Source organism: Canis lupus, chromosome 6, assembly GCF_003254725.2.
Source record: "Canis lupus dingo isolate Sandy chromosome 6, ASM325472v2, whole genome shotgun sequence".
NCBI lineage: Eukaryota > Metazoa > Chordata > Mammalia > Carnivora > Canidae > Canis > Canis lupus.
This window is the reverse complement of record NC_064248.1, coordinates 42,732,140-42,759,221: the sequence shown is the minus strand read 5'-3', so window position 1 is coordinate 42,759,221 and position 27,082 is coordinate 42,732,140. Positions and strand designations below refer to the sequence as shown.

Genomic DNA, 27,082 nt, shown 5'->3' with positions numbered 1-27,082 from the left:
GGATGAGAAGTTAGGACCAGTAATTTAAGAATTGGTAGATGGGAATGGCAGTGAAAACCTTGAGAAGGAATTAGGTGTTCAAGGGAAAGAGAAAAGAGAGAAAGCCAGTCACAAGTTGTAACTTAAGATCTTGGGATTTAAATTGTGTTCTCTCTCAGAAGAGAAGGCATGGTTTTCTAGCCATAAATTACCTCCTATAATTCTCACAGGAACTCTGAGATGGGGAGACACACCACATGCTTTAGGTCATAACCACCAATGCATAGAGCCAGCGTATCTGCTCCAACATCCAACTGCTTTCCATCCTGTGGTGCTGCTCATGCTGACGTTAGTTTTAGCTCTGCTGACCTTCTTCCAGCACTGAACCAAATGGATCTGGAACTCTCAGGCCAAGGCTGACGCTGTGCGGAGTCACCTTGACTCTTTCTCCTAGCATGAATCCCCACATGTCCTCTAGCATCAAGGAGAAACTTCCTGGATCAAAGCCGCAGAAGGCAGGTGCCTGGAACCAGTTCCCTCTGCTTTGTTCAGCCCTTTGAAAATCTGCGTTCCCCCAGTTCCTGAAAGCCCAGGGTTTTTTGCTCTCTCCTTTATCATTCACTCCTCAACTCCTGCAATCTGGCTTCTACAGACCTACCATTTTATTGAAACCAGGTTTGCCAAGGTCCCTCGTGATCTCGTGGTTGCTGAATCCTATGCACTCCTTGATTTGACATTTCCCTTTGTTTTCTTTCTTTCTTTCTTTCTTTCTTTCTTTCTTTCTTTCTTTCTTTCTTCTTTCTTTCTTTTCTTTCTTTCTCTTTCTTTCTTTCTTTTTTTTTTTTTTGTCAGATTGTATTTATTTATTCATGAGAGACAGAGTGGCAGAGACACAGGCAGAGGGAGAAGGAGGCTCCATGCAGGGAGCCCGATGTGGGACTTGATTCGAGGACCCCGGGATCAGGCCCGGGGCCCAAGGCAGATGCTCAGCCTCTGAGCCACCCAGACATCCCTTCTTTTGGCTTTAACAGCTCTGCCCCCTGTAGGTCCACCTTGACCTTTCAGGCCACTCCTCGTCGGTCTCCGTTGAGGACCCCTCTTCTTTAACCTGCCTCTGTTTGCGGATTCTTTCCTTTCACTTCTTTACTGCTTACTTTGCATGTTGCCTGGGCAATCTCATAGACTTCATAGCTTCAACCCACAGCTAGACCCAAATTCACCTTTCTGGCCCGAACAACTCCTCTAAGGCCTAGATCCACTGATTTAATTGCCTACTGGATCTCTCCAGTTGGATGTCCTATAGGGACCTCAGCATGAACTTGACACCTTGTCTCCTGCTTGCCTCCCACACCCATTAGGAACTGGATCTTCCATTTTTAGTCCTGACCTTGGTTGCCCAAGCTAGAAATCTGAAACTCATCCAAGCCTCTCCCTTCGTTTATTCACCGGTCTTAATTTGCCACCACTTTGTTAAACTCTTAGATTTGTTCCCCTCTCTATACTCATTGCCAATTTTGTTTCAGGCCCTCATAACTTGTTACCTGGAGTATGACTTCCTAGCTATAGCCTTGTCCCCAGGGGCTCGCCAATCCTTGGCTTTCAATACTCCAATGTTGCCCCATCACTCAATCTCAGGACCAAATCTAAGCTCCTTATCATGTGTGTAAAGGTCTTGCATGATGTAGTCCTAACTCTCCCTCTAGTTTCCTCCTTTTCTCTTCACCACATGTACCCTGAGCTCCATCTGGCCAATTAAAATGCCATACAGTTCCTTAAACTATCAGCACTTTCTGTCCCCTGTGCCACTGTAGCTGCTGATTCCTTTTCTTGGAGCACCCCCTTACCCCTACTTTGCCAGTCTCACACATATTCATCCTACACTATCAAGCTCAGAGGTCAATTACTTCTAGGGAGCTTTCCAAAGTGCCCTCTAATTGGCAAGGGTGAGCTTCTCCGAGGCTGCTATTAGCATCGTATGTAACATTTCTTGAGCTTCATGCTGTTTGTCTATTTACCAATCTGTTGTTCCTAGGAGACTGTCAGCCACTTGAAATTGCTCTTTCATCTCCAAATCCCTAACACCTAGTACAAAGTCTGGGACATAGGAAGTACCTGATAAGTGTGTGTTGAATGAATGAATGAGTTATTTAATTAATTCAATGAGTGAATGAATAATGCACTGTGTCTCTTAACATTGGAGTCTTCCTAGTTTTTGTCTATGCTGTCTGGTTTCTACTGCATAGCCTACCCTGAGTTTTGTTTTGGTTCTTCACATCAGGACTTCTGACCACCTGCCTTCTGACCACCTGTTGCTGACCTAATGGCCTGAGCGACATATTTGACCTTGCACATTTCTGGCTCTAGTAATCTCAGCTTTTTACCCCGTTGCCATGCTCCACCCCCCACTTCCCACAACCCTGGCACTGAAGAACAAGGCTGTGTGGTTACAATATAAATTAGTGATTTGATGAAATGCAACAACAAGTAAGGATGGGAAAGTCACAGATTTTGATCTGAAAAGCATAGCTTTAAGATCAGTTTAAGTTTTCAAAGGTTTATATACTGAGTTTTCAGATACTGTCACATTTTATAAACGTATCCCCCAAGACCCAACAACTCTGGATGAGTTTGCCCTTTATAATAACTGACATGTTATTCTTTTAAGGCTACTATGGTCTCAGATTTATTGTGGGGTGACTGCTAAGAAATAATAGCCATAAGTAACAGATTCACCTAAGAATGAGAGAGGGCTAAATAACTATAGAAATAGAGTTTTAAGCTCTTTCAGCCCCAGTAACACAAAGCTCTTGAGCCTCAAATAACCAATGAGATACTCAGCCTCAGCATGTTGGGAAGTTGGGTGGGGGCAGATGGGAAGATGGGGAAAGGGAAAAAATGTAAATTAAACACTGACAACATTTTGTACTGGTTACCAAATATATCAAGCTTGAAATATGTTTTTATTTTTTATTTATTTATTTTTGAAATATGTTTTTAAATCTTAATTTAAGTCAGCATTAATAATTAAGGACATAATATATGTAAGACACAAAGCCAGGCCTCTTGAGGTTACTGCCCTTAATCTTCAGCAAAGCATTTCCACCCCCACCAATGTAGAGAAAACATGGTGCTATAAAGTCATTTATATTTACTCATGTCAAGTTCCTTAACAAAGATGTTTAAAACTGAATAAAATTTATTACCAGTTTCTTGTCTTGCAAATGATAGGGAACGTCCTGTGCTATGCTTTTGGAAAATTCTTGTACCTGCAGTGGAAAAATGCAATGATTCGTTAATGGCATGATGTCTTATGTCTGAATTTGGTCTTCTATTGGCCATAATTAGCTTTAAAAATATTACTTTAATCTTCAGTTGATCAGTCTGTTCTTTTAACTTCTGGCACATCTGTTTCCCTCGGGTTATCTTTTGAAATATGTACGAAGAACTTGGGGAAGGGTCTTTCTGAGAGGTTGATGACACCTTAAAGAGACTGGCCTCAGATTCTATTCCTGTATAAGAAAGAATAAGTTTTGGCTTCCATTTGTCTCAACCTCACCGCAGACTTATTAAGTACTAAAAATAGAAGTCTGTAGCAACCACCACCATTTGCTATTAAAAAAAAGTTTTCAAAATGTATATCTAAATCAAAAAGGTTTAAAAATGTTAGTACCTAGGGGCGCCTGGGTGACTCAGTTGGTTAAGCATCTGATTTTGATTTTGGCTCAGGTCATGATCTCAGGGTCAAGAGAGCAAAGCCCGGCATCTGGTTCCATGATGGGCGTGGAGCCTGCTTAAGATTCTCTCTCTCTACCTCTCCCTTTGCCCCTCCATCCATCTCCTCTGCCCCCCCCCCCAAAAAAAATAAAAAAATAAAATTTAAATGTTAGTACCTGTGAGATATTCTTGGTGAATATGTATTGTGGGTTCCATCTGTACAAAGGATAAGAAACATTATTTATTGTTGATGAAACTGGTCAATGACGCCATTATTCCAAGCAATCCAAAGTGTTGTGGTCATCATGGGGGCATCCCAGAGTTGTGTCAAGAGCTGAGTCCCTGGTGCCAAGGTTGAATTCTACTCTGACACTTATCTGCTGGGTGACTCAAGGCAATTACTCCGTGAACCTCAAATTCCTCAACAATGAGGATAGAAATAGAACCTACCTCCTAAGGTTGTTATGAGGATGAAATGAAATAATATCCAGTACATGGTAAGCATTCCTAACATGCCAGTTGTTACTACTACCATGTTTGATGCTATTATGGGAAATACTGAAACATTTTTCCTAAAACTGTTGTCACCAGCTCTGTTGCTTCTGCTATCACTAATATCATGCACGGTAACCATTCGTTGGAAAATAACATAAAAAAATACGCATTAAGTTCCAAAATGTGAGTCAAGATAGTGATTGTTTACTCACCACAGACAAACAGGACAGGAGCTTAAATTCTAGAGTGACCCACCTTGAGGGTCTTCCCACTATTCTCAAGACATAAAAGCTCAGAAACATGCTAGTACCCGAGAACTCAACAGTGGTGGTCAAACTAGACTTTGGTTATTATGAATATCTCAATTGTATGATGGATAGTCTAGTTCCTCAACCTAAACTGACAAGACTAGAGAAAAATCAGACACCTGACTTTGGACTGCCACTGCCAGGGAGGGGTGCCTAACATCCATTCTGCTCCTACACTGAGGACTTGCACACCCAGGGGTGTTTTTCTGCAAGCAGAATGAGAACCTCTGAGACTTGCCAGTGTCAGACACAAACATTATGAGTCAAGGCCAGGTGGGCTGCCAGCTTCAGGTGTGTGTGTGTGTGGGGGGGAGAGCGGGTGAGTTTGAGTGTTCTGCTCAAGCTTCCCAGAGCATTCAACCAAAAGAGAAGGGAGTTGAAACATGAAGGGGTGGAAATGGAAACAGGCAGAGAGTGTTCAGTCCAAAGTGCCTTCATACAAAGCTTAAGGGAAAGATCATCCTTTGATGGCAAAGTGCCAGAAAACTAAAATGCTAGCAATTGAACCTCAAATAATCAATGAGATCCCAAGCCCCAATGTGTTGGGAAGTTGGATGGGGGGATGGGAAGATGAGGAAAGGAGAAATAGTATAAATTAAACCTTAACAAAATTTGGTCTTCGGGGACACCTGGCTGGCTCAATCGGTAGAGCATGAAGCTCTTTATCTTGGGGTTGTGAGTTTGAGCCCCATGTTAGGTTCGAGATTATTTAAAAAATAAAATCAAATCCCAATGTAAGTGTTAAAAAAATGTGGTACTAAATAGTTACCAATATAGCAAGCTTGGAATAAGTTCTTAAAGGTCTTAATTTGATTTGATTTAATAATAATAAGGGTGTAATGTATGGAAGACAGAAGGCCAGGCCCCTGGGGGAATTAGGCAATGGAAAGATGAAAACAAGGTTGCTGCCCTCCAGAGTACTCAAGTCTAGTGGAAGAAACAGATATTCCCAAATTACTATGATCCAAAGCAGGCTGAGATAAATGTTCTGACAGAAACCTAAACAACAGGGGATCCCTGGGTTGCTCAACGGTTTGGCGCCTGCCTTTGGCCCAGGGCACGATCCTGGAGTCCCGGGATCGAGTCCCACGTCAGGCTCCCGGCATGGAGCCTGCTTCTCCCTCCTCTTGTGTCTCTGCCTCTCTCTCTCTCTCTCTCTCTCTCTCTCATAAATAAATAAATAAATCTAAAAAAAAAAAAAAGAAACCTAAACAACAGAGGATATGAAGGACTAACTGGGGATGGGAATGAGTGTCAGGAAAGTCACGCAGTCAACTGGCAATTGAAGGAGGCCATGAAAACAAGGAGGTTTTTGATAAGCAGGGGTGGGATGTTCCACGTGGGGCAGGAACTCAGAGGGTACAGGGCCAGAGAGCTTGGGGACCAGCTAGGTCACTGAGGATGACTCCTGGGGGACGAGAACTAAGTTTATAAGGGTAGGATGGAGCCAAAAACATGGAGAAACTCAAATTCTAGGTCAAAGAATTTGGAGTTTATTCTCTGATGGTGTTGTTTTTTGTCTAGCCCCTGATTCTTCTCAGGAAGACACCTTCTGAGCTTCTGACCAGGTCAAAGACTAGAAGTCCTTTCCATGTGCCTCACAAAGACTCACACAGATATGGATGAGCAGTGGCCCCAAGTATGCATTTCCTAGAGATTGCTTTCACTTACCTCTACCTGTTGTGAAGATTCAGCACTTTTCCTTTTCTGCTCTTGTTTTTCAATACAGTTTGACCTAGACATGCTTTCTAAAATAACTTGCACAATAACTGACTTATCTCTCAATTTAGGAGAAAAGCTGGCTTGTTTATCTGTTGTAAGGGGTTTATTAATTATGTTGTTTTTAGGGGTTTTCACTTTGGGTGCAACTTTAGAGAAATCAGATAACTGGTAATGAACCTGACCATGGCCATGTTTGAACACATTGCCTGAAACTGCTTTTTCAGTCTGCAGTTTCTGGGGTGGCTGCCCTTGGCAACTTTTTGGTTTATCATGTGGACTCCTGATTTTAGTTAGAAAATTTAAAGTTTCTTGATGGCTGCTCTCTCCAGCAGCCTGTATATCAGAGGTGTTTTCTTCTGTCATAGTTAGAGAACAACAGGGCACATTGCTGTGTTCACCATCCCTTTTGGGGCTCAGTTGGTCTGTGAGTTCTGGGGTTTGTTCTTTTGGCCAAGAATTCTTAACATGGCACAAAATAATGTTTTTAATAATAGCTTCATCAGAACTGTCAGCATCAGCAATCTCTGGGAGAGTTTCACAATTAATGCCTTGACCTTTTAAGAATTCCTCATTGGAAAGGTGATGGAGTAAAATATCAGAAATGTTTGACTTTGAAGGGTCTCTTTCATTAGTCAGAATGTCAAGATTTGTGGTAGATTGCTTCTCTGTATCATAGTTTTTGTTGATAACACTTTTAGTCATTTTACCCAGAGTCATGGTTATGTCTGCATTTCTGCAAGTCCCTTTATATGTAGCCTTTCCTTGAGGGTCATCTACTGTTAAACTAATTTGATTTAAGACATCAAGGATGTCATTTTTTGAGGTAAAATTATAATCATTGTATATCTTAGTTTGGGAGAAATCCCCATCATAAGGCAAATCTTCTGGTTGCTTAGAAGTTGTAGCTTCTGAGAAATTGGCTTTGTCCATGTATATGCAGCCTGACCTCCTTTGTCCTTTGTTGCCTGTTCTTGATGTTAATTGTAATAGTAGATCTTCTGGTTTTCATTGATTGTCTTCATTGCATGTCCTATTCTGTGCAAAATGAGAAGAACCTCATTGTTAAATATACTGGAATAAGGTATGAAACTATGCTTATGTTGCTATTTATGCCAGAACAAAATGGATGCTTTTCATTTAGGGAAATCCTGTTACGACCATGTATGCAGAATGCTCAGCCAAGTGATATATAAGCAAGGAAGGGGGATCCCTGGGTGGCTCAGTGGTTTAGCGCCTGCCTTTGGCCCAGGATGCGATCCTAGAGTCCCAGGATCGAGTCCCACGTCAGGCTCCTGGCCTGCCTCTCCCTCCTCCTGTGTCTCTGCCTTTCTCTCTCTCTCTATGTCTATCATAAATAAATAAATAAATAAATAAATAAATAAATAAATAAATATTTTTTTTAAAAAAAGCAAGAAAAAAAAAGTTTGGGAGGATATTTAAAATTTTTTATTTATTGAATTTTGGGGGAGAATTTGGCCTCTGGTCTCCCAAATATTTATCAATTTCTCCTTAGAAATGCTATTTGGAATTTATTCTACCCAAATAGGAGCTTAGGAAGCAAGTGAAAGATTGTTATTTTAAAGTGCCAGAGGAAAAAAAAAAAAAAAAAAAAGTGCCAGAGGGCGGGGAGGGGGCAGCAGGCCTGGGCCTTCCCCTCCTCAATAAATAAATAAATAAATAAATAAATAAATAAATAAATAAAATAAATCAGTAAAATAAAATAAAGTGCCAGGGATTGCATGGTACTGAAAGCTGGCTCAGCTCAAATATAAGCACCAGCCTTCTCTGCTTTGGTGTTGTTGTTTTTTTCCATCTGTCCCTCCAGACGTTCTGGTCCCTGTCCTTTTCCCCCTTTCTCCTGTATGTTAAAGAAAGGCAGAGGACTAATAGAAATAGGACCAAGGAACAAAAAGTGCTTTTGAACGCCAGCCTCCCTTTTCTAATTAAAACCTGGGCAGAACCCAGAGAGGAGAGGCTACTTTGCTCTGAGCAGTCCCACCTGGTTGCCACAGCCTGGTTGTAGCAGTGTATCTTAGGGGCACTTCAGAAAATGGTCAGAGCAAAACTATCTGCCATTTGATATCGGTATTTCTTTCTCTTTTTTTTTTTTTTAAACAAACTCGAAAACATCCATTTAGATATCTCTTTTTGACTTGCAAACTTTTGGAACAACTCCTTAGAAGCAGTAAGATTTCCTCCAGTTTTAAATGGAGTAATTGAAGCTCTGACTCAACCAGGGGATCTGAAGCCACCAGCTCCCTCCTTTGCTCATATAATGACAGGGTTGAATGAGTGGATCTCTGAAACTGTCTCCTCCTTTAAATTTTTATGAGTCTGTGAACTTGTGGTTTATTAGATAATCTGAAAATCTAAAATAATATGTTTAACCCCCCCAAAATGAGCTAATTCTCCAAGAAAAAGGGTAGTATAAACTAAATGTGGTAAAGACATTTACAGAACATTGTTCAAAAATCTTAATTTATAGATATGCTCCGATGTTAGAGAACTCAAATCAAAAAGATAATTTGTTTAAAGTGAAGGGGCAGGAAGGGGGAATGGAGGGAGGGAGAAGAAGGGAAGAAGGGGAAGAGGAAGAAGAAGAGGGGGAGGAGGGAATAGGGAGAGTAGGAGGATGGGAGAAGGAGAAGAAGAAGAATCACTGTAGGATTAATTTAAATTATTTAGAGCCTAATATTTACTATAAAGTGAGGTATATCTTCATAAACAGAATTGTAGGCTACTCCAACCCAAATTGAAGAACAAGGGAAAATGCTTTCCAGAAAAGTCAAAAAAGCATGGTGGAAAAGCAAGAATTGAGAGATATAGATGTGAATTCCAGCTTCTCTACCTATTAGCTATATGCCATCAGGCAAGTTACTTAATTTTCCTGAGTCCTAGTTTCCTTTTCTGAAAAAATAGAATAATAATATCTAGTTCATAGGGTTGCTAGAAGAAGCTCTTGGCACAGAGTAAAGCTCTTGGCACAGAGTAAGCATTCAATTAAGGGTAGTTTAAAAATGAAAAAAGAGTCTCAGTGTTGAAATACTGAAGAATGCTCAGATACAGAAGGCTAGGTACTCTGTGCGGATATTTAAAGGATAAAGGAAAAAATGGTGTATATAAGACATGATCTGTATAAGAGTTTTAAAACTATTTTTAAAATCTACCTGTAAATGAATATATTGTTTGATGGTGAAACTATCACTAAATAAATTTAAATAGAATGTGTCTAAGATATCCAAATGGCCAACAGGTACATGAAGAAATATTCAACATCACTCATCATCAGGAAATGCAAATCAAAATAACAATGAGATATCACCTCACACCTGTTAGAATGGCAATCATCAAGAAGACAACAACAAATGTTGGCAAGGATGTGGAGAGAAGAGAACCCTTGTAACACTGTTGGTGGGAATGTAAATTGATTCAGCCACTATGAAAAACAATATGGAGTTTCTTCAAAAAATTAAAAATAGATCTACCATATGATCCAACAATTCTACTTCTGGGTATATACACAAAGAAAATGCAAACAGAATATCAAAGAGATATATGCACTTCCATGTTTATTGCAGCATTATTCACAATCACCAAGATATGGAAACAACCTAAGTGCCCATCAATGAATGTGTGGATAAAGAAAATGAGAAAGAAGGACATCCTTACATCTACAACAACACGAATGGACCTTGAGCACATTATACTAAGTGAAATAAGTCAATCAGAGAGACAAGTACGTGAATGGTATCACCTAGATGTAGACTCTAAAAGAGCCAAACTCCTAAAAACAGAGAGTAAAAAGGTGATTACCGGGGAATGGGGGTGGGGGGTTGAACAGATGTAGTTTAAGGATATAAACTTTCAATGAATAGTAAATAAGTGTTAGAGCTCTAATACACAGCATCATGAATATAGACAATAACATTGTATTATAATCATAAAACTTGCTGAGAGACTAGAACTTAATTATTCCAACCACTAGAAAGAAATGCAATTATGTAATATGATAGAGGTACTAATTATCACTGCAAAGGCAGTCATATTATAATATATAAATGTATCAAATTAACATGTGTATACTTCAAAATTACATAATTCCACATGTCAAATATACTTCATTTTAAAAGTCTGATTTTGGGACGCCTGGGCGGCTCAGCAGCTGAGCATCTGCCTTTGGCCCAGGGCGTGATCCTGGGTTCCTGGAATCGAGTCCCACATGGGGATCCCTGCATGGAGCCTGCTTCTTCCTCTGCCTGTGTCTCTGCCTCTCTCTCTGTGTCTCTCATGAATAAATAAATAAATTTTTTAAAGGCTGATTTCAAAAAATAAATAAATAAAAAGTCTGATTTCTGAGAGAAAAAAAGAGTATCTTTAAGCGCCTGCAGAGAAAAGAGAAAAGAGAGATGAAGTCTAGCTTTGCAGGACTTTAGTAACCCAAGCTACAGCCCCAAAACTCATCCTCATGCCTTCTTTGTATCTTGAGATGCTCCTTGCTGACCCCGAGGCCCCCCCGCTTTTTTAAAGATTGTATTCATTTATTCATGAGAGACACAGAGAGAGGGGCAGAGACATAGGCAGAGGAGGAAGCAGGCTCTCTGTGGGGAGCCTGATGCAGGACTCAATCTCAGGACCCCAGGATCACGCCCTGAGCCCAAGGCAGATGCTCAACCACTGAGCAATCCAGGTGCCCCACCTCTAAGCCCTTTTTGCTTAAGAAAGAAAAGACCTTTTGTTAGCGGGATCCTAGTTACTCAAATATCATCCCACTTAAACTGATACCATTTAATTTTTGCCAAGAAAAAGAAAAAGAGAGAGACTACCAAAATAATCTACACCCTTAGCATTTTAATGGACGTCTTACAGGTAGCTGTAAGGAACTGGAACATCTTCTCAGGTCGAAACCAGCTCAATCTCGGAATCCAAAGGTGAATCTGAAGAGGTTCTGGTCAGAACTTAACAGAACCTTTGTATAGACCCAATTTGGTTTACTGAGTTCACGTGAACACATCTAAGGCCATGACTGCTTATGTAGCTAACTGACCATTATGTGCTCAGCAATAGCTCACAAATCACCCTGAGCATGAACACTTAGAGCAAATAAGGCTAGCACACCCCAGTGACCAGCCCTGTGAAAACACTTCAGTCTGGGACCTAAGTAACAGGTGTTCACCATGCTGACATATATCCCCTGTGTGGTTTACTTTTTTATAAAGTCTGAATTTGGTGTTGAAGTGGTGACTTGTGCTTAGTAATTTGCCCAGTTTAAGAGAAGGTAACCATGGCTAGGATGATTAGGAATCTGATGGAATCAATTAAGAATGTCTAAAGAAGGGAAAACAAAAACTCCTTAGTGGTTAGAGATCAAAGATGGTCAGTGAATCATTGTTTCTGGGTAGTAGGTGATGTTTGTTTTATTCACTAAGCCCATTTAGTGGTAATAAGACGTTATGTATTATGTTTTATATTGGAGGATTATTCCCATCTTCAAAGGAAAACTGTGGGGCCATGTGCCTGTGACACTCACTTAACTTCATTTCGAATACCTACCATTGTGTTTAGACCTTTGCTAGTCTCCAGACAGGTTATGACGCAGAGGCAGGGGAGAAAGCAGACATTGTTTCTACCCACCCTTCAAGACTTCCTCCGTAAATTAAGCCACTTAACACTCAGGTCCTGAACCCTACTCTTTTAAGATCAACCCTATGAAGTGTAATAAAAGCAGTTTACAGTTAGATCCAAATTCTTCTTCCTTCTTTATATGTCATATATGTCACAGTTAGAAACTTTAAGTGCATGATCCAATTATATAAGTTTTATTTTTGTTGGTTTGGTTGGTTTTTTTGTATTGGGGCACCTTGATAGCTCAGTCCATTAAGCATCTGCCTTTGGCTCAGGTCATGATCTCAGGGTACTGGGATCTAGTCCCAAGTCGGGCTCCCTGCTCAACGGGGAGTCTGCTCCTCCCTCTCCCTTTGCCCCTCCACCCCCACTTGGGTGTTCTCACTGTCTCTCAAATAAATGAAATCTTTTTAAAAAGACTTTTATTTTGGGGGCGCTTGGGTGGCTCAGTCAGTTAAGCATCTAACTCTTGGTTTTGGCTCAGATCACAATCTAGGGGTTGAGAGATTGAGCCCGACGTTGGGCTCTGCACTCCCTGCAGAGTCTGCTTGGTTCTTTCTTTCCCTCCCCCTCTGCCCCTCCTCTTGCTCTCTCTCTCAAGTAAAGAAATAAAATCTTTTAAAAATATATATATTTTAAAATTTTTAAGTCATCTCTACACCCAGCATGAGGCTCAATCTCCCAACGCTGAGATCAAGAGGGGCAGGAGTCTACTGATGGAGCCAGGTGCCCCTGCTACGGTTTTTTCTACCACCTAAAGCTCTAAGTCTTCGACCAACACACACCACCGTCAACACAAAGAGGTAAAATGACAGTGGTAGCAATAGAGACTCCCCTCCATCCTGGGATCTCTGCACCTCATGGAGTGAAGCCATGAACCTTTCAGCACAGATGAGAAATCCTTTAATTCTAAATCATCTTCCTTGTTTTCAATAGTAGGAATTTGGCTGCAATTAAGTAATAGAACAAAAACCGAGCATCCAAACCATGGTGGCCTGCTCCTTCCATGTTCCTTCAATTGCAAGAAATTAACTTTGAAAACTACCTAAGGAACTTCTGATGTGATCTAAACTTGTCCGTGTGTGTGTGTGTGTGTGTGTGTGTGTGGTCTTTTAGGTGCATGCAAAAATACTTAGTTTGACTCTTTGAATTTTCAAATTCTCTCTCTCTGTTTCTAGCTCAAGATTTCTATTTACCCATGAAGGCAAATAGGAGATGGTTTAGAATAATATGTCGTAGGCTATGCCCAAAGGCCAGGTATTCATGGATTTTGTCTCCAGTGTATGGTGTTTTAGATTCAAGTATTTTCAAAGGCAATATGATACAGGCTCCCTCTGCAATGACTGCATTTGATTACGTGCTGGTAATGCTATCAGCTAACTTTATCTCAGAAATGTGGGTGCACACAAATAGGGTCTATATAGCTGCAACCATATACCTTGCAGTATGGCCGTCTGGTTTCCTCCTGTCATTGAATGGCAGAAGGGAGACACTCTGTTGGAGCAACAAATCAACCCAGTGCTCCCTCGAGAGCCATCTGGGTATATTATTTACAGCCCATCTTGGAGATACAGACCCAGACCCTTGGTAAATGTGCATGAATCTGATGACCACCTGTTACAAATTATCTATCCTGAAACTATTTGAAAAATCTGAGCAAAAGGCTTTTGAAACTGTGAGTGAACTAGTATTTGGAGAAGCTTCCTCCCTGTGTTTTATCAGCAGCCTTTGTTTGGTATACCTGCCTTTTGGGAGTCAGTGCTGTCTCTTTATCCAATTTTCCCATTGACATAACCATGTAGTTATCTTGGATTGTCTAATTTGTGCTATGAACCATAGACCTTTGCTGTGCTTTGGAAACAGTTCGAAAACTCTTGCCAACTGATTTTCTACAAACAATTCTAATCACAAATTTTAAAGAACATTGATTTAAAGAAGTGTAATTTTTGAAAGATTTTATTTATTTATTTATTTATTTATTTATTTATTTATTTATTTATGAGAGACACACAGAGAGAGGCAGAGACACACAGGCAGAAGAAGAAACAGGCTCCCTGCAGGGAGTCCAATATGGAACTTGATCCCAGGACCCTGAGATCATGACCTGAGCCAAAGGCAGACGCTCAATCACTGAGCCACCCAGGCATCCCTATAATCTAAAAACAAAACAAAACAAAACCTTTTCCTTTCCCTAAACTTTCTAGCTTAAGTTTGGCAACTCTTAGAGATAAGAGGGGCCAGAATATAAATTATGTCCTTATAGAAAAATAATAGCACTACTTCATTAGCCCCTTTCTTATAAAAAGCTCAAGGCACTTTAGTAATCAGTTAGACTCTTCCCAACATGACTATGAAGTAAATATTACCTAATCCAATGCTAAAATGCCAATTTTTATCAATTTTACTTGCTATATTAAGATCCTAGAAGCGACAACCATACAAAAGGAAAATAAGGTTCAGCATTCAGCCTATTATGTTGGGCTTGTGTAGGCTTAATAAACATTAATTAAGGCACACAATACCCAGAGGAGGTATTTCTTCACCCACTCAAGCAATACCGTCATCTCAGAAATGGAAACTCAGTACAGTGCTAAACAATTTAGGCCAGGAAATAATTACCTGCTCAAAAGATAGCCGTGCTTTGCTTCTAAGTAACACTTTCCAACCAAGAGTATCCAGCCACATTACAAACTCTAATTAAACAGTCTCAGAGGGTTAATAAGTATTTCCCCTTAACCTCAACAGATTGAAGGAGAGAAAGCAAATTAGCCAGAATTACACAGAGGGTCACTAGCAGCAAAGATTTAGTCCCTTGGATTCCAGTATTAGGTGGAAAGTGAAGAAAGCAAAGGTTTATGGAGGACTCACTATGTGCTGGGCCCTCTGTGTATTTCATCTCATCAATTCTCTCCATGGCCCCTGAGATAAATACTCTATCATCCCTGCTATGGGCTAAGGAAATGAGCTCAGAAATGCAGCTAGGACAGCTCAGACTGATTCTAAAGACAATTTGTTTCTGCTCCTATTAGACCACATGTCACAAAGTGGAAAAAGAAATAGTGGTCAGATTCACCAGAGCTTTTTTTTTTTTAAAAAAAACAGGATTGGTAACTAATTTCTATTCCTGCTGTAGCTAATTATCCCAAACCTAGTGGCTTAAAACAACACAAATTCATTATCTTTCAGTTCTGGAGGTCAGAAGTACAAAAATGAGTCTCAGTGGGCTAAAATCAAGGTGTCAGCAGCCTGCATTCCTTCTGAAGGCTCTAGTGGAGAATCCATTCCCTTGCTTTTTCCAGCTTCTAAAGGTGATTTGCATTCCTTGAGTGGTGGCCACTTTCTTCATCTTCAAAGCCAACATCATAGCATCTTCAAATCTCATTTTGACTCTGACCCTCATACCTCCCTTTAACTTCACAGGACCCCTGTGATTACAAAAATGGGTCCACCTAGATAATCCAAGATGCTCTCGTCCCCTCAAAGTCCCTAACTGGACCACATCTGCAAAACCTCTTTTGACCTGTAAAGTGACATATTCAAAGGTTCCACGGATTAAAATGTAGGCATCTTTGGGGGCCATTATTTTGCTTATCACAGTACTATATTTTATATTTTGGAGAGTTCTTAGAAAACCAGGATCTATGCCTCATCATTTCTTCTCTTGTACCTGTTACCCACAAAGCCACTCCTAAAATAGAGCTTTGTCATCTCATGGAGCAAACTTTTTGAGATACAGTAAATACTTTAGGAGGACATATCTCAAAAGTATAAAGTTAAAAAAAAAAAACAGTAAATGATTGGCACACCTGGGTGGTTCAGTTGGTTAGGTGACTGACTCTTGGATTCAGAGTCCTGGTCTCAGGGTTATGAGATCAAACCCTGTGTGCTCATGCTCAGTGCAGAATCTGCTTGTCTTTCTCCCTCTCTTCCTTCTGCCCTTCCCCCTCCCCTCTTACTCATGAGTGTGCACTCTCTCTTTCTCTCTCAGATAAGTAAACAAATAAAATGTATTTTAAAAAATAAAAAAAAATTGGGGCACCTGGGTGGCTCAGTGGTTGAGCGTCTGCCTTTGGCTCAGGGCATGATCCCAGGGTCCTGGGATCAAGTTCAGCATTGGGCTCCCTGCATGGAGCCTGCTTCTCCTTCTGCCTGTGTCTCTGCCTCTCTCTCTGTGTGTCTCTCATGAATAAATAAATAAAATCTTTAAAAATAAAATAAAAAATAAAAAATTGGGCAACCCTCTTGGGTCCCCTCCCTCTACGGGAGCTTTGTACAATCGCTCAATAAACTTTGCTTTGCTGCCCACCTAAATAAATAAATTAATTAATTAATAATTTTAAAAATAAAAAACCATAAATTATAGCTATTTATGCATGCAACCACCTGGATGCATCTCAAAATAATTATGCCATTTGAAATAAGCCAAAAGAGAGTACATGTTTATATAAAATTCAAAAAATGCAAAGTAGTATACAGTGACAGAAAGCAAATCACTGGTTGTCTGGGGTTGGGATGCAGGCCCGGAGAAGGATTACCAAGGGACATAAGAACATTTTTAGTATTGATGAATATATATAGTTTTTTAATTTACTTTTTCAGTTTTTTTTGTTTTGTTTTGTTTTGTTTTAATTTTTATTTATTTATTTTTTATTGGTGTTCAATTTACAGAATAACCCCCAGTGCCCTTCACCCATTCACTCCCACCCCCCGCCCTCCTCCCCTTCTACCACCCCTAGTTCGTTTCCCAGAGTTAGCAGTCTTTACGTTCTGTCTCCCTTTCTGATATTTCCCACACATTTCTTCTCCCTTCCCTTATATTCCCTTTCACTATTATTTATATTCCCCAAATGAATGAGAACATATAATGTTTGTCTTTCTCCGATTGACTTACTTCACTCAGCAACTTTTTCAGTTTTATTTAAATTCTAGTTGGTTAATGCACAGTGTAATTGCTTCTTGGTCTTTTGGCTAAGATCAAGTGTAGTATCTGTTCCTATCAGGTTAATACATAGTGCAATATTGGTTTCAGGAGTAGAAGCCAGTGATTCAGGGAAACCTGGGTGGCTCAGGAGTTGAACATCTGCCTTTGGCTCAAGTGGTGATCCCGGGGTCCTGAGATCGAGTCTTGCATCAAGCTCCCCAGAGGGAGCCGCCTCTCCCTCTACCTATGTGTCTGCATTTCTCTGTGTCTCTCATGAATAAATAAATAAAATCTTTAAAAAAAGTCAGTGATTCATCACTTACATGCAACACCCAGTGCTCATCACAAGTGCCCTCCTTAATCCCCATCACCTAGCTACCGCATCCCCCATCCACCTCCTTTGGATTGATGGATATATTGATTGTGGTGTTGGTTTCACAGATGTATAAATATGTCATACAAATGTCAAACTTGAAAAATTGTGTACTTTATGTGCTATTTATTATATGTCAATTGCAGCTCAATAAAGCTGTTAAAAAATACATGAAAAGAAACTTCAAAACCTCCAAGGCTCACAAGGACTTCATAATGAGGTGAAAGAGCTAAAGAAAAACTTGTGTCACCCTGCAAAATAACCTGATCTATATAGCTCTGCAGAAAATTCTTACACACCTCATCCAGATGTTATCATTTCAGGATGATTGAAGATTTGCAAGTATAATACATTTGGGAGTTTATTTTGCATATTATCTAAGCTTATCTTAGCTTGGCATATGAAGCCCTTTGTGAACTGTGTGGGCCTCTTGCCTCTCCAACCTGTCTTCCTACTACACCTGGACTTGAAATTCATGCTTCAACAATGCCAAACTATTTATAGTTGTCCAAGCTCACCTGGTGTTTTATGTCTCCATAAAATGTACTGCCCTCCTCTCAGCTTCCTTGGCCAGGGGAAGCCATCACCTCCTCCTCCGCCACCTCCAGTTCCTAGATAACCATTCTCGGCTACACTTTCCCCACCATATTATAACTAATCGTTTCACTTCTGTTTCTGTCACTGGCCTACCTGTACTCCTGACCTTGGCATATAGCAGAGACTCAACAGTTATTTCATGGAATTAGAAATGCTCCCAGTATGTCATAGAACAAACTCCATCATTAGGGTGTATGTAGGGAAGGACATCCACGAAAAGAGGAGTTTGGCTATTGGTAGATGAAGGGATAAAACATGGTCATGACCTTGGTGGCAATGACGCAACTGCAGCCCCAAGGAGAGCAATGGTTCTCAGCAGGAGGCAGGACCATTGCAGAGGGGTTCAGAAACTGTAGGGTGTTTCTGGTTACCACAGTGCTGCCTGACTCGGAAGGTGCTCCTGGTATTTAGTACCTGGAGACCAAGAGGGAAGCTAGGTACAGAGCAGCCCCGTACAAAGAATGATCACCTCCAGCGTGCCAATAAGGCTTTAATTTTTAAAAATACTACTGTAAAGATAAAAAGTATTTTCTCTGTAAAGACTAAAAATACTTTTCTTCAGTGCTTCAGGTGAGTGGAGGTGCATTCAGGGAAGGGCCAAAGTCCTCTCCCCCAGCTGCAAACACTCGCTCTCCTTGTCCCTATCTCTCTCACTAGGCAAGTGTCACTCTTCCCTCTTACTGTCTCCCCTTCATCTCATATTCCTCAGATACCTGGTCTCCTTCCCACTGTGGGACCTTCACTTCATGCTGTTCACTCTGCCCAGAGTGACTGCTCCACCTTCCTCCCTTTGCCTGGTTATTTCTTACATATCCCTCAGTATGTCATTTCCTAGAACCTTCCCTCATCTCCTTTATTAGGCCTGCTTCCCCTAAGAAGCTTTCAGAGCATTCTGCGTATCTCTCTAATAGCCTTTATTACAATTCTAAAATGTTGGTGGAATGAAGAAGAGAGAGAAGACGGAAGGAGGAGGAAGGCAAGCAGAAAGGAAGACCCATTTGGCTGTTTGAGGAAGGTGGAAAGAGCACACATTTCTATAAAACAGACTCTTAGCTCTCTATTCCTTATTAATTGAGAACTTGAATAAGTTATCTAAGTGATTTACACCTCAGTTTCCTCATCCACAAAATGAGGATAAAGGGTGCTTATAGGAATTTGATGACAGAAGTACATAGAGTATCTTGCTCAGCGTCTGACACATGGAGGGTGTTCAATAAATATCAAATCTTCTTTCCCCCTCTTCCTCCTTTTCCCCTAAGTGAAGGGCAGGTACATGTAGAAGTTTAGTTGAGGAAGCTGGACTGAAAAAACCCTTATGCCTAGCTTGATGGAAAGAACTTCTATAAGCCTTTTAAATGGGTTTTGGAAACTCTGAGAACTCAAAAATGTCTTTTAAAAAGCCTGTGGTTCAGGGCTGGGTTGTGAGTAGAAGCAACGAGGGGCATTCATAGACACTGATCTGAAATGTTGCTCACTATTTTTGAAAGACCTACTCTTCGTAATCCTTTTAGCAAGCTAGCAAGTAAATGTAGGATGACCATACCTGGTTTCTTAGAAGGAATTTGAGCCAACTGGGAAGTGAGGAACCTCTAAAAAGTTACTTAGTCCTTTATGTCTCTGAGATCAGGATCCTACTGAGGTCCTACTGATGAAAAAAAAAATGGTTGGGGAGGACCAACTGTGACACTTACTGAGGTGGAGTCTAGCCACTAAAGTAGAAAGAGTTCTAAATGACCACAATTTAGATTTGTGCAATTTGCTGTCAAGGGAACCTCTGGGCACATCTGCAATCCCATAATTAAGACTGATAAAAGTGTCATAAAATAATGGGTATAATCTTCAGAGAAGAACATCTGAGCATGCATATTATCCTAAAGGCAAATAGACTCTTAGAAGTTCAACACACAGGAGACTGCCAGGGTAGTCATCATAGTCCTTTCTAAGCAATCCATCCTACTAAGTGATATTTGGAATAACAGGATAGTAAGTAAGTTTCATTGTGCAACTTGTTTTGTACATGACACCACGTGAATTAAAAGCACTTGATTGCCTTGCTAACAGGCAGCCTCCAGATCTACTGTTAAGCCATGATATTGAACACTTCAACTTTAGAGAACCCCAAAAGTTAACCCAGTAAAAGAACACAGGGTGTTTCCTGGTTAAAGCCCTGAACTACCACTTGCTTTTCTTTCTCAGAAAGGCTTCTTAAACCTATTTTCTTTGTTCCACGAATCCTAAAGTGTTGCCTTGCTCACTTGCCCTTTCCAATTCCTGTCCTGGATTTAAAGTAGAAAGTTCTGCATCCTGGGATGCCCTCAGTCTGAGAATGATTAGTCACCCTAGTGTAGGGCAGATTCCCTCAACTCTACCAAACTCCTAAACTGTTATCCCCTGACCCCTAAGAATTTACGCCTGTTTCATATATATGTCTTTTTTTATTTTTTATTTTTTCTATGTATTTTTTTTTATAGAAAGCCACCAGAAGGAAGTAACAGAGAGCACGCTTGTGGGGGAATGTTCAAATCCATAGTATTTTTTCTTAGTTTTAACCTTTTTATTGCTTGATGCTTTTAGCTTATTGTATAAAATGAGAAAAGTACAGAAATGTCCAGACTCAGATGGCTTTTGCATAATTCTTTTGTGTTTATTAAACATGTTTTACATCGTTGTGATCATAATAAATTAAGCAATTTTGCAACATGCTTTTTTTCACTAAACATAAAGAACATTTCCCCATGTTATTGTACTTTGAAATAAATGTTTATTTTTAATAGTTCTGTCCACTACATGGCTACACTGTAATTAATCATTTTCCTAACAACAGATATTTAGATTGATTCCAGTTTTCAAAATTTTTATCTTTACCTGTATTTTAAATTATTTCCTTGGGATAAATTCTTAGGTGAGCAAGTATTAGGACAAGTATAAAAATTGTAATGTTCCTAATAATGATTTCAAGAAGTCTGTACAAGCATATATTCTCACCAGCAACATGGCAATGATAGTTTGATATGCTCTGTAACACTGAACAGTGGCATTTAAAAAAAATCTTTGTCAACAAATAAAGTATTTCAGTGTTGTCTCAGTTTGCAGTACTTTGATGACTAGAAAGTCTAGACATTTTTCATATGTTTATTAGCTCTTTAATTTTTTCATTTGTGAATTCTCTCAGTCCTTTGCTCATTTAACTATTATCCACAATATGACTATTTTTTTGTTATTACAAAAATAATACATGTTCATTATGAAAGGTGTTAGAAAATGTAAGAACTCAATTCAACATATTGTATTTGTGTCAACCAGGATACATCTAAGCCATCTTTTTTTTGAAGTATAGTTGACAATGTTACATTCGTTTCAAGTGTACAACATAGTGATTCCAACAACTCTATATATTATGCTATTCTCACTACAAGTATAACTACCAAATGTTACATTATGACCCTATTATAATACCATTAACTATATTCTCTATGCAGTACCTTTCATCCCTGTGACTTATTCATTCCATGAAAGGAAGCCTGTACCTCCCACTATCCTTAAACACGTTTTGCTCAATAACACCCACCCCTTCTCTCTGACAACCACCAATTACATACAATGGAGAAAAGACAGTCTATTCAATAAATGATTCTGGGAAAACTGAACAGCTACATGCAAAAGAATAAAATTGGATCACCTTTTTAGACTATACATACAAATAAACTAAAAATGGGTCAAAGACCTAAATGTGAGATCCAAAACTATAAAACTCCCAAAAGAAAATATAGACAATAATGTCTTTGACATAAATCTTAGCAATATTTTTCTAGATATGTCCTCACCTTAGACAAGGGAAACAAAAATAAGCTATTGAGACTACACCAAAATGAAAAGCTTTTTGCACAAAGGAAAGAACCATCAACAAAACAAAAAGTCAACCTACTGAATGGGAGAAGATATTTGCAAATGATATATCCAATAAGGGATTAATATCTAAAATACATAAAGAACTTATACAACTCAACATCAGAAAAACAAATAATCTAATTAAAAATGAGCAGAGAAACGGAATAGAAATTTTCTCCAAGGAAGACATACAGATGGCAAATAGACACATGAAAAAATGCTCAACGTCACTAATCATCAGGGAAATGCAAATCAAAACCACAATGAGATATCACCTCACATGAGTCAGAATGGCTAGTATCAAAAAGACAAGAGATAAAAAGTGTTAGTGAGGATACAGAGAAAAAGGAACACTTGTGCACTGTTGGTGGGAATGCAAAGTGGTGCAGTCACTGTGGAAAACAGTATGGTGATTTCTCAAAAAAATTAAAAATAGAAATATCATATGCTCCAGTATTCCCACTACTGGTTATTTACCCAAAGAAAATGAAAACCCTAATTTGAAAAGATATATGTACCCCTATGTTTATTGCAGCATTATTTACAATAGCCAATATATGGAAAGAACTCAAGTGTCCATCATTCCAATTTTTGGTATATGTGCTGCCGAAGCAAGCATGAGATATGTTCTTCTAAACCCACTATTTGGGGGCACCTGGCTGGCTCAGTCAGTGAAGCAGGTAACTCTTGATCTCAGAATCATGAGTTAGAGGCCAGCATTGGGTATAGAGATTACATAAAAATGAAAGCTTTAAAAAAAAAGGAGAAACAATATACTTTAAAATAAAAACACTTTTTTGAGAGTTTCTATCATGAATGGATGTTGAATTTTGTCAAAGGCTTTTTCTGCACCTGAGATTATTGTGTGATCTTTCATTTTGTTAATGTGTTTTTTATACTGATTGATTTGCAGATATTGAACCATCCTTGCATCTCTAAAATAAATCTTATTTGATCTTGGTATATGACCCTTTTAACATGTTATTGAATGTGGGTTGCTAATATTTTGTTGAGAATTTTTGCATCTATATTAATTAGGAATATTGGCCTGTAGTTTTTTGTTTTTTGTTTTGTTTGTTTGTTTGTTTGTTTTGTAGTGTCTTTGGTTTTAGTATCAGGGTAATACTGGTCTCATAGAATGGTATTTGGAAGCTTTCCTTCCTCTTATATTATTTGGAATAGTTTGAAATGAATAGATCTTAAGTCTTTTTTAATTGGTTGATACTATTCACCTGTGAATTCATCTGATCTTGGAGCTGTGTTTGTTGGGAGTTGTTACCAATTTAATTTCATTACTAGTAATCAGTCTATTAAGATTTTCTACCTCTTCCTGATTCAGTTTTAGAAGGTTGTATGCTTCTAGGAGTGTATCCATTTCTCCTAGGTTGTTTAATTTATTGGCATATAATGTTCCATTGTAGTTGCTTATAATCTTTTGTACTTCTATTGTGCTGGTTGTTATGTCTCCTTTTTCATTTCTGATTTTATTTATTCATGTCCTATCTTTTTTTCTTGATGAATCTTGCTAAATGTTTATTAATTTTGTTTCTTTTCAAAGAGCTAGATCTTGGTTTCACTGGGTTTTTTTTTTGTCTCTCATTTAATTCTGATATTTTAAAAACTATATTTACTTTTATTTATTTGAGGAGGGAAGGGTAGAGGGAGAGAATCTTAAGCAGACTCCCTGCTGAGTGTAAAGCCCAACATAGGGCTCAATCTCACTATCCTGAGATCATGATCTGAGTCAAAATCAAGAGTCAGATGCCTCACCAACAGAGCCGCCCAGGGGTCCCTAATTCTGCTCTGATCTTTATTACTTCCTTTCCTTTAGTGACTTTGGAGTTTGGTCTTCTTTTTCCATTTTTTTTTTTTTATGTATAAGGTTAGATTGTTTAAGATCTTCTTGTCTCTTGAAGTAGGCTTGTATCACTATAAATTTCCCTCTTGATCTGCTTTCACTGCATCCAAAGATTTTGGACTGTTGTGTTTTCATTTTCATTTGTCTTCCTGTATTTTTAAATTTCCTTTTATTTCTTCTGACTCATGGATTGTTTAGCATGTTGTTTAGCCTTCATGTGTTTGTGCTGTTTCCAGTTTTTCTCTTATGATTGATTTCTAGTTTCATACCATTGTGGGCAGAAAAGATACTTGATATGATTTAAAGCTCCTTAAATGTATTAAGACTTGTTTTGTCACCTAACATGTGATTTGTCATGGAGAATCTTCCATGTGCATTTGAAAAGATTGTGTATGCTGTTGTTTTTGAAGGGAATATTCTGTATATATTTTTTAAGTCCATCTGATCTATTAGTCATTCAAAGACACAGTTTCCTTATTGATTTCCTGCTGGGATAATCTATTCATTGATCTAAGTGGGGTGTTAAAGTTCTCTACTTATTAGTGTATTACTGTCAATTTTTCCATTACATATATTTGCTTTATGTGTTTAGATGTTCCAATGTTGGGTGCATAAATATTTACAGTTGTTATATCCTCTTATTGGAATTGATCATTATGAATACCCTTATTGTCTCTTGCTGCAGTCTTTCTTTTTTTTTTTTTTTTGAGAGAAAGAAGGTGGGGGAGGGGGGAGAGAGAGAATCTTTATTTTTTGAGAATCTTTTTTTTTAAAGATTTATTTATTGGGACGACTGGGTGGCTCAGCAGTTTAGCACCTGCCTTCAGCCCAGGGTGTGATCCTGGGGTCCCGGGATCAAGTCCCATGTCAGGCTCCCTGCATGGAGCCTGCTTCTTCCTCTGCCTGTGTCTCTGCCTCTCTCTCTCACTGTGTTTCTCATGAATAACTAAATAAATAAAATATTAAAAAAAAGATTTATTTATTTGAGAGAGAGTGGGGAGGTGGGGTGTAAGGCAGAGGGGGAGAGAGAATCTCAAGCAGATTCACCTCTGAGTAGGGCACCTAATGCAGGGCTCAATCTCATAATACTGAAATCATGAACTGAGCTAAAATCAAGAGTTAAGTGTTTAACTTACTGAGACATCCAGGTGCCTCTTCAATCTTTGTTTTATTTATTTATTCATGAGAGATACAGAGAGAGAGGCAGAGACATAGACAGAAGGAGAAGCAGGCTCCTCACAGGGAACCCGATGTGGAACTTGATCCCCAGACCCAAGATCATGCCCTGAGCTGAAGGCAGATGCTCAAGCGCTGAGCCACCCAGGCATCCCTCAATCTTTGTTTGTTTGATTGATTTTAAATATTTTATTTGTTTATTCATGAGAGACAGACAGAGAGGCAGAGACACAGGCAGAGGGAGAAGCAGGCTCCATGCAGGAAGCCCGATGTGGGACCTGATCCCAGAACTCCGGGTTCACACCCTGAGCCCAAGGCAGATGCTCAACCGCTGAGCCACCCAGGCGTCCCTCAATCTTTGTTTTAAAGTTCATTTTATATGTTAATTGAAATTAAAAATTTTAAATGTCAGAAAAGTAAAAAGAAAAAAATAAAGTTCATTTTGTATAAGTATTACTACCCTGGCTCTTTATTTTTTTCCTGTTTTCATTCACATGGAATATCTTTATCCATTCCTTCACTTTCAGTCTATAGGTGTCTTTTGGTCTCTGAACGACATCTCTTGCATGCAGCATATGGGTGGGTAGGTAGGTCTTATTTTTTCATCCCTGCTGTCACCCTATATCTTTTGACTGGAGAATTTAGGCCATTATTTAGACCATTTACATGTAAAGGAATTATTGATAGGTATATACTTACTGCCATTTTGTTAATTGTTCTCGTTTTTTTTGTTGTTGTTGTTTTTTAGTTCCCTGTTCCCTTTTCCCCTTGCTCTCTTTCCCTGTGATTGATGAGTTTCTTTAGTGTTATACTTGGCTTTCTTTCTCTTTATTTTTAGGGTATCTATTATAGGCTTTGGGTTTGTGGCTACCAGGAGGTTTATATATAACATCTTAAGTATATAGTAGTCTCTATTAAATTGATGGCCACTTAAAGTCAAACATATTCTAAAAGAATTTCATTTTTACCCCCCACCACATTTTATGTATATGTTGTCATATTTCACATCTTTTTATTTTGTGAGTCCCTTTAACTAATTTTGTAGATATATTTTTTAATTGTTTTATGTTGTAGTATGGTTCTCCTTGGCTTCATCTTGTTTGGAACTCTCTGTGCTTCCTGAACCTTATATCTATACTCTTCCTCAGCTTAGGGAATTTTTAAGCTATTATTTCTTCAGATAAGTTTTCTGCCCCGTTCTTTCCCTCTTCTCCGTCTGGCATCTATATAATGCAAATGCTTGCTCACTTTATGTTATCCAAGAGATCCTCTAACCTCTTGTTTTTTGTTCTTTTTCATTTTTTGGTGTTCAGTTTATGTACTTCCCATTACCCTGTCTTCCAGATCACTGATCTGTTCTTCTCCATCTTCCAATCTACAATTGATTTCCTCTAATGTATATTTCATTTCAGTTATTGTATTATTCAATTCTGATTGGTTCTTTTAAAATTTTTTATTTATTTATGATAGTCACACACAGAGAGAGAGAGAGAGAGAGGCAGAGACATAGGCAGAGGGAGAAGCAGGCTCCATGCACCAGGAGCCCGATGTGGGATTCCATCCCAGGTCTCCAGGATCACGCCCTGGGCCAAAGGCAGGCGCTAAACCGCTGTGCCACACAGGGATGCCTGATTGGTTCTTTTTAAAAAATCTTTGTTGAAGTTCTCACTGAATTTATCCCTCCTTTCTCCAGTCCAGTGAGCATCTTTATGACCTTTACTTTGAACTCTTGTGTTGATTGGTTATCTCTGTTTCATTTAGCTCTTTTTTCAAGGTTTTGTCTTGTCTTTTATTTGGAGCATATTCTTCTGTCTCTTCATTTTGCTTGATGTCCTGTTTGTTTCTATAAATTAGGCAAAACAGCTACTTCTCCTAAACTTGAAGGAATGGTTTTGTGTATGGTCATTCCCTGGGTAGACTGTGTATTAAGCCATAATTTTTAATGGCTGTGTAATATTCCATTGTATGGGTGAACAAGTACTGTTTTCACTAATCTCTGGGCATATAAATTGTGTCTAATCTTTCCATATTTAAATGGTTGGGTGCTGAATGTGATGAACACTGGTACATTTATTTTGCACACTTGTCTGATCATTTATGTAGGTAAAGTCCTTAAAAATGGAATTATTACCTCTGGAATTGGTCCAGAGGTGCTAAAGTTTTTGATATATATTACAGAACCTTCCTTCAAAATGATTATATCAATTTCCAGCCCCAACAGCAATATGTGAGAGGACTAATTTCATCATATTGAGTATTATCACCCTTTTTCATCTACAATTTGATAGGCAAAAAAAGTATCCCATTGTTTTGAGTTTATTTAAACCCTAGTGATGCTGAAGTTCATATGTGGGCTTATTGTGGGCTCTTAAAATTCCATTCTAAAGTGTTAGTCCTTGGCCTTTCCTTTCTATTGGGTTGTTGCCATT

The 27,082-nt window shown here is 39.0% G+C and overlaps 1 protein-coding gene and 1 pseudogene across 11 annotated transcripts in view; one reads left to right on the top strand and one right to left on the bottom strand.

Moving 5' to 3' along the window:
• AKNAD1 (AKNA domain containing 1) overlaps positions 1-27,082 on the bottom strand; it is a 62,912-nt gene that overhangs the window by 27,960 nt on the left and 7,870 nt on the right. For 7 of the 11 annotated variants that reach the window (XM_025417403.3, XM_025417399.3, XM_025417406.3 and 4 more), the window contains exons 1-5: positions 11,083-11,247; positions 6,168-7,253; positions 3,870-3,909; positions 3,340-3,488; positions 3,183-3,245 (exon numbers count right to left, since the gene is read on the bottom strand). In XM_025417403.3, the coding sequence (XP_025273188.1) occupies positions 3,183-3,245; positions 3,340-3,488; positions 3,870-3,909; positions 6,168-7,148 (1,233 nt within the window). In that variant the 5' untranslated portion in view covers positions 7,149-7,253; positions 11,083-11,247. Of the gene's footprint in view, positions 1-3,182; positions 3,246-3,339; positions 3,489-3,869; positions 3,910-6,167; positions 7,254-11,082; positions 11,249-27,082 lie in introns of those variants that run through there. The other 4 variants (XR_003124174.3, XM_025417402.3, XM_025417400.3 and 1 more) reach the window with 4 other exon arrangements.
• LOC112641112 (U2 spliceosomal RNA) lies at positions 16,789-16,940 on the top strand (annotated as a pseudogene).